We start from the raw sequence: 7,781 nt of genomic DNA, 5'->3' as shown, positions 1-7,781 counted from the left end.
TTGTCAAAATGCTACTTTTTTTATCTAAGCGCAAGCTTCCTTATCTAAAAGCAGGCTTAGCACATTCCTCTGCTAACATAGCCTTAGTTAGGGTTATTGTGGCTTCTTACCGTCTGCTGCTCAGGGTCAGTGCTTTCCCACTTCACTTAGCTGCGTTCTATTCCCTCGGTTTACGACCTACAAGGGCCAGAATCTCTCCTCCCGTGAGCTGAGCAGCGCTCTGAGTTTTGCTCTCCGGCTTCCCTCCTTCAGAAGCCGTTCCTGAGGTTAGAAAGAGAGGATAAACGGCACAAAACCCGCCCGCTGTGCCGCTCCCCGCCGGGGCAGTCCCTGAGGGAAGCGCCTCTTCCCGCCCCTCTCAGGGCGCGGACTACATCTCCCAGCGTGCCCCGCGCGGCCCCGGCGCGCTCCTCAGGGCCCGGCGGGGAGAGGCCGGGCCAAGATGGCGGAGGGGGTGCTGAGCCCCGGGGTGAACCTGGAGGCCTTCTCCCAGGCCATCGCCGCCATCCAGGCGCTGCGCTCCAGCGTGACCCGCGTCTTCGACTGCTTGAAGGATGGGATGCGGAACAAGGAGACCCTGGAGGGCCGCGAGAAGGGCTTCGTGGCCGCCTTCCAGGAGAGCCTGCACTCCGTCAGCCGCGACCTGGGGTGAGCAGCCGGCTCTGAGGGGGGTTCCTGAGGGAGAGGGGTCTCGGGATCCCCCGTGTGTGTCCCCTCGGGGTCCCCCGGCGGGGCTGTTTCCACTCCCGGAGAAAGTTTCAGGCATATAAATGCGAAAACGCTCCGATTTATTCCTTCAAACGCCGTGCGCCTTACCCCTCCTTGGCGTTTCACTCCAGAGGCTCCAAAGGGACGAGTGCTGCTCCTAGTACTTACCTGGGTTTTGTTCACGTTTTGTTTTTTAAAAAGAGCTGTCGTTGGGATTGCATTGGCAAGGTGAATGCTCTTGGTTGCAGGGGGATTTTTCTCCTGTTCTTTGACTTTTTTTTTATTAAAAAAAAAATTAAAATTATGTATTTATTTTAAAATTGTCTGCCTGTTCAGTAGCATCCGGTGGTTCAAGTGTGACCATTTTATTACCAAAACTTGTAGGGCTGAAAAGTAAGTAGTACACATCAGTATTTAGCGCAGGCTGGTATGTTTCATGTAAACAGACATTTGAGGCTGATGGTCCATGTGGATCCTTGGTTGGGCTGTATCCTCCTGGAGCCATCAGCACTGTCTGGTGCCTGTAACTACCCTTTCCCAGCACATCTTCTGGTCTCCAGAGTTCTAGTGTTCAGGGTCTTATGTACAAGAACTTCCTTGCTGGCTAACTAGGCTTTGCTGATTTGTAGTTTGTTCTGATCATGGCCATATAATTTGTTATCTACTTCTTCCCTCTGTTGGGAAAGATGGTAGATAGTGATTCTTACGAATGATGTTGTACACAGCGTTATAGACTTCTGTTTTATCCCTTTGGTTTTCATTGTTTTCAAGTTGAGGAGGCTTCATGGTTCCCTGTGTGGCAGCTGTGTCATTATCCTTCTTGTCTTGCTCAGTAGCTTTTTAAAGAATTGCCTAGTATAACCTCAAAATCTAGTTCCTGAACAACAGTAGGTAGCAGTTGGCTCTGACCTGTCTTATCTCATGTGTAGTATTTTACACTGCTCTACTTTGCAGTTTATCATCCAGTATTTCAGTGCTGTGAAGTTTTTGTGGGATTCTTTGCAGAAAGACCCTGTCCTTACTGCCACACCTGAGAGCAGCTTCATCATCAAACTTCACCTGTTCCTTTTTCACCATCTCCTCCACAGCATTAATATGGACATGCTTATCAGGCCTTTGGTGTCTGTTTCTTTCCTGATTCCTTGCAAGATAACTCTTTGTTATGTTGGTGTATATTTAATTTGTCTTTTTTGAAACATAATGGCCCTAAGTATCAAAACAGCATCTAGGTGTTACATATTCTGTTGTGTGTGTGGGAAGCACAGATTTCAAGTAGCAAGGAAATACTCCAAGGTGCATTGAAGTTAATGTTATCAGTGGAATTTGGCTCAGGTCGTGAAGGTATTGACTGGGATCCCTGTTCAACAAATACACCGTTATTATATCTATTCACATTTATTTTGTTGCATTCTTTTGTCAAGAAATATTAAGCACGTTGATGAGTGTTCACAGCACCAGAGGCTTAGAAATCTGAGTGTAGGCCATCAAAACTTAAAGGAATGATTACTGCCACAAAATTCTCCTTTATTAAAGCATGGAAGTCTCTTAACTGTCAGTTCCCTGATTGTTGGTGATTATTTCTGTAACTTTGATTAGATATAAATTAAGGTATTTGGGATTTTTCTTGACAGATTTTCAGAAGTCACCCATTGAAGGGTCTGAATCCTGTTTCTGTTTAGTGGAAGTTCTGAAGTTCAGGGTAGGGTGTAATGTTGACAAGTCAAAAGGAAAGCACCTGATTAGTCATGTCACTTGACAACCTGCATTTTATATCTCTGCGAAGTAGCCAAGTCTTTCTTCTACAGCTGATTAATGCAAGTTTTAAAAACTGCTTAACTTGTGTTATTATTAAACGTAGTGTTTGACAAATGAGAGATGAAGCAATAATAGATCATTTCACAGTGAGATTTTTTTTCCTTGGGAAAAGGGTGCTTATTATTCTTTAGTCCAGTACTTTATGGACATCTACAAGTGTACAAATTGCTCATGGAAATCAGAAGATTTTTCCTTGCCCTGAGAACCTGAAATGCCTGTACTTGCTTAGAGTGATCACAAACTTTGCAGGACTATCTCCAGCCTTAGGAATCACACCAGTTTTTCTATACGTTTATATGAGGACAGTGTTAATTTCTAGTTCTTTAATGAAATGATGAGGCATCTGCTGGCTTGAGGCTTAAAAAAAGTCAGGGTTTTGCAGTGCCTGAGGCTGGGCATTGCCCAGAAGGTGCTCTGGGTCCTGCAAGTGCTTGTGAACAGGACCATGTGCAGCCTGGTCTGGTGGGAGGTGTCCCTGCTCATAGCAAGGAGGTCGGAACCTGATGGTCTTTAAGGTCCCTTCCAACCTTCCCCATTCTATGATTCCATGATTGTCACAGTGTTGGCTCTTTCGGGATTGTCTTCCAAAGACTTTTGACTGGAGTTTCTCTCCAAAGGAACACTGAACTTAATAGGCCACTTTAAATTGCTTGGATTAATGACTGTGTTGTTTATTGAATTGGGGAGGCATTTAAAACTCATTTAGATATTAAAACAGAATTGATGCATGACTGCTGTCCCTGAAGGGGGATTGTACATCTTGGTTTATCTGTATCTGCAGATCTGACTTTAAGAAAATACCACTGGGTTTTCTTTCAGTGAACTGGAGCGTCTGAGCAACCTAGTTGGCAAACCATCTGAGAACCACCCCCTGCACAACAGTGGACTACTGAGCCTAGATCCTGTTCAGGACAAAACACCTCTTTACAGCCAACTTCTTCAAGCCTACAAATGGTCAAATAAGGTAACAGAATACATCAGTGTAATTATTTGTGCATTCCTTCAGAATGCTTGGTGTGTGATATCGTAGACTTCTTCGTGTTTGAGACTGTCAAAACTGCTGAGTTTTTTATGAAGTTGAGGTGCATAATATGTACCTAAATGTACTTTCAAGGGTAAAAAATGGTGTTTTAACTGAGATAAGACTTTTCTGTGGCCTTCTGGGCTGCAATTGCACATCGGTGGCTCATGTCCAGCTAGTACCCCCAGGTCTTCAGCTGGGCTGCTGGCTGTGTCACCTTCTTAGAGGAACACTCCTTTATTCCCCCAAGGCATTTCATGGATGCTACCCTGCTATCTCCTGTTACTTCAGAAGCCCTTGGCTCATCTCTGTAAGGCTTTGCTTGTGCTGCAGTGTCCATATCATGCTTCAGGGCAACAGATTGAAGGCTTACTATTATCCTATCGTTCTAACCTTGGTGTGTCTTCCTGTCGCTTGTCACAGACGATATGATTATCTCCCTCCTCCTTCACATCTAGTTTAAAGCTCTGTCAATCAGCCCCACAATCTCTTGGGCCTCTTCCCCCCTCTCCTCCCTTTGAGAAGGATGGCTCCTTGTGGTCTCAGTTAACATACAATAATGTTTTTATGAATACCACAAACAATGTTTATACAGTTATTTTTCAGAATACAAATATGTGTTAATGTCTTCTAACAGTAGTAGAATTCAGCATGAATAGAAATTGGATATTGTTGGAAAATGGGGGACAGGAACGATTTTGAAGGAGAGATTTATTAATGGAGAAAATGCTTCATGTTTGCTTGTGTTTCTTGCTGTTAGCAAATTATTGGCACTGCAGAAAAATAACTAATTTGCTCCTTGCAGACAAAAAAATAAAGCCATCTAACATTTATACATAAAAACATCTAAGCCTGTCATGCAGTTGAGTCTTCAGTAATTTAATTACTTCTTTAGGTCATTATCAAGAGTAAACTCAGTTGATAATGAGATAGTTTTGGCAGAGTTGTCCTAATGGAGATTTTTATTAACTTAGAGTGTTTTGGAGCTTTGAAGAATAGTTTTTTGTACTAGTAGATTCTGATTTCAAAAAGCAGAAAGTTTCAGTATCCTCTGCACTCATATACACACTGAAATGTTCCAGGAGAAAAACAGTATTTTTTTTCTTTTATCTCTGTTGTCTTTGACTTCTTTACACTGAAAGTAGAAGACACTCTAAGTTGTATTTGAATAGCTACTTTCTACCTAGCTGCTGTTCTGCACTTTACCAGCATCCTTTCTGGTGTTTGCAGTGACCTGTAGGCATGGATAGATTGCCTGGTTTCTGACAACAGGTGTTGCCTGTGTGAGGGTGTAGCTGCTGGATTCACCATTGTCAGCAAAGACCCCGGTGTTGCCAGTGTTTGTTGCTGCTTAATTCTTCATTGCTAACTACACTTCTTGATTAAGTGTTATTTCATTGCATCTTTTGGCTGTCTTCTGTTCTTACTCTGTGTGCCTGGTGTTTTCTGTTGCTTTGAAGCAAAGATTTAGCTGTGGTGATGTGTCAATACACTTGATGTCAGTCTGCATTTAATTTTTAATTTGTGACCCCTTTGTGACTTGCTTGCTTGTATTTTTGATGAGCTGAGATAAGGGCATTTTCCTCTCTGATTGTTCATGCATTACTGATGGCATGCATAGCCCCATGCCTGCCAGGGGAGGATGGATGGAGTAGAGTTTTGTGTCTATGGTGCAATTCCAAAAAGACATTAATCAAACAGAGGGCAAATGGGTACACAGACTTTGTGTAGCATGTTTTGTGCATTCTTTTAATTTTTAAAACATGGGGAGGCTGGTAGTGGTGGACAATATGAGGTAAGGTCAATTTTATTTACCATGTTAATACTTGTAGCTGTGGCTGGTTCTGTATTGTGAGAAGACCCACTTTTAGGTGCAAGTTTACTGGCCTAACGCTTTGGCTTAGTGCAGTAGAGATGGGTTGCATTTAATTATGGTTTCAGTATTTGCCCTGAACCTTATTTTACTGCTCCTAGGAGTCCCAACACTAGTTCCTCTGAGTATCTAAAGTTACAGGGGTACAGAAAACTACAGTGGGAAAAATGAAAACTTTTCCTGCAGAAGTGTGTTATTTTGGCAGTGCTTGTTAGTTATTAGCACCTGTTATCCTGATATTTACTTACTGTAGTTTACCCAATAGTTTTGCAGATGGTAAAGTTGTCTGTGTAATGGAAGCAGCTGTTTGGGAACACAACAGCTTGTCAAATGCATTAATTACATACACATGCAGCTGTGAAGGAGCTTTTACTTTTTCAGGTCTTTAACAGAGCTCACAAGCTGCAGCTGAAACACAGGCAGTTGAAGTTGTTCTTACTGCAAGCAAGAGCTAAATATTTTTTTTTCTTTGCTTTAACTTTTATGTATCGGTAGAAGCCATATAAGTAAATTTCTTTGCTGACTTTAAGGCACATGGAGGCAGGTAGTTGCCATGGAACAATATTGAGGTCTACTTTATAATTTCCCCCCCCCCCTTCAATTTTATTTAATAGAAGAAGCTTTCTTCATTACAATTGAAGTGCTGTTTCCCAGAAGGATCCATATGTGCCCTCTAATGTAATACTGAAGAAATAATATTAGGTAAGATAAAAATGAGCTATCATTCTGTATGGGTAATGCAAATAAAGCATTATTGATAAGTTAGAAAGTTTGTAGAAATCAGGAGGGGTTTTTTCATGTGGGCTCTCTGTTTAGTAATTGTAGTTGAATTCTGGTTTTGTAGTTATTTCCATTTTAGCTGTTGAATTTTTTTTTTATTTTTTTTTTGTAATATGATTGTTGTGTCTGAGCAGCTGAAATCCAAGGTGACAGCAGCAATCAGAAGGGTTTCTGTTCTGTGTGCTGGGAAGAGCCAGGCCTGGATCTGCAGGGTGCTGCTGCTTTGTCTCTCCTTACCCACGTGCTTGTGTCTTGCCTTATATTGGGATTCCAGGGAAACTACCACAGGGGAGAATGCATCAGCTCCAAGTTTAGATGAAAGGTATTTTTTAAAGTCACTTCCTAGAGTGAACTACTGAGGAAGTTTTGATTTCTTTTTAAAACAAGAGATGTGACCTCATATTTGTGACAGAGCACTAGAAGAAGTCCCTTCATTTGTTCTGCAGGACATTTGTGTAACAGGTGCCCTTCTGCTGGCCTTCCTCCTTCCTGGGTGCTTCTTCTGCAGCAGCTGCTGTTCCAACTCCAGCATTTATGTAGTTTGAACCTTTGTGTGTAGGTGTGTGTGAGCAGTGGTGGTTTTTTATCATCATGAAATGGTATTTGAAAAACATGGTAACCATGTGTTTGGGAAGGCTGTTACCTACCACTTCAAGCAGAAAGCAAAAAAATCAGCTTTTCTGATTTGGTGACTTCCTGGGTGAGTTGGATTTGGATAAAATGATGTAATTTAGCTATCTCTAAAAATATTATTATGGCAATTTGCATAAACTTTACAGTATCAGTGTATTGTAGTTATTCCAAGTGAGGAAAGCTGGACAGGGATCATCACATTTATTTTAAAGTAATACGCTGGCAAATACAAAATGAAAAAAAACACAAACCTGTTAATCTGCATGTTGAAGTACACTTTAAAATATTTAGATTTAAATTTGATACTTGAGAGCTTCCTCTTGTTTTTACATGAAATAATTACCAGTAATGAGTTAAAATTACTTCCTGTCACATGACAAAAGAGAAAAGGAATATGTAAGTTTTGTTTATTAGATTATTTTGATGTGTTCCCTGATAAATTATTTGTATAAATTGTGTTTGTTGTAGGTCTCAAAAAAAGAAATCAATAGAGCCTGTAGAGAGAGTCCAGATTAGTTATAACTGCCCTTGGTAGCTTAGTATTGATTAGACACAAATATTGAGTTAATGACAATAAATGACATTAAATGTTAACCATAATAGCAGAGGAACACTGACATTTTAATATATTTTTTAAATTTTTTTTTTTGTGGTTCAACTTGATTGTAAAACAACATATTCATTCCAAGGAACATTAATTTCAAATTTTGAGTGCACTCAAACATTTTGAATTTAATGTAGTTTTACAGTAGCATAGACAATATAACTGAATTATTATTTTGGCTGTTCCTTGGAAGCTCAGGCAGATGGCCAAGATTTTGTCCTTTCAGGCCTTTTCCCTCCAGAAGAATGGTGGTTATAATATTGTGACATACTGTTGCATGGAGATCAAACTTATTCTGCTGAGATTTCATCCACCCAAATGGGGAAACATTTTCTTTTCAGGTGTAC

The 7,781-nt window shown here is 41.0% G+C and overlaps 1 protein-coding gene across 3 annotated transcripts in view; it reads left to right on the top strand.

The window, feature by feature from the left end:
* Positions 1-428: 428 nt before the first annotated feature.
* The window catches only part of MED27 (mediator complex subunit 27), an 88,357-nt gene continuing 81,004 nt past the window's right edge, over positions 429-7,781 (top strand). For all 3 annotated transcript variants that reach the window (XM_051636753.1, XM_051636752.1, XM_051636751.1), the window contains exons 1-2: positions 429-648; positions 3,343-3,487. In XM_051636753.1, coding sequence (XP_051492713.1) covers positions 443-648; positions 3,343-3,487 — 351 coding nt within the window. In that variant the 5' untranslated portion in view covers positions 429-442. The remainder of the gene's footprint in view (positions 649-3,342; positions 3,488-7,781) is intronic.

This window comes from Apus apus, chromosome 19 (assembly GCF_020740795.1).
Source record: "Apus apus isolate bApuApu2 chromosome 19, bApuApu2.pri.cur, whole genome shotgun sequence".
Taxonomy (NCBI): domain Eukaryota; kingdom Metazoa; phylum Chordata; class Aves; order Apodiformes; family Apodidae; genus Apus; species Apus apus.
Note: the sequence above shows the minus strand (reverse complement) of the source record. Positions and strands in the feature narration are given on the sequence as shown.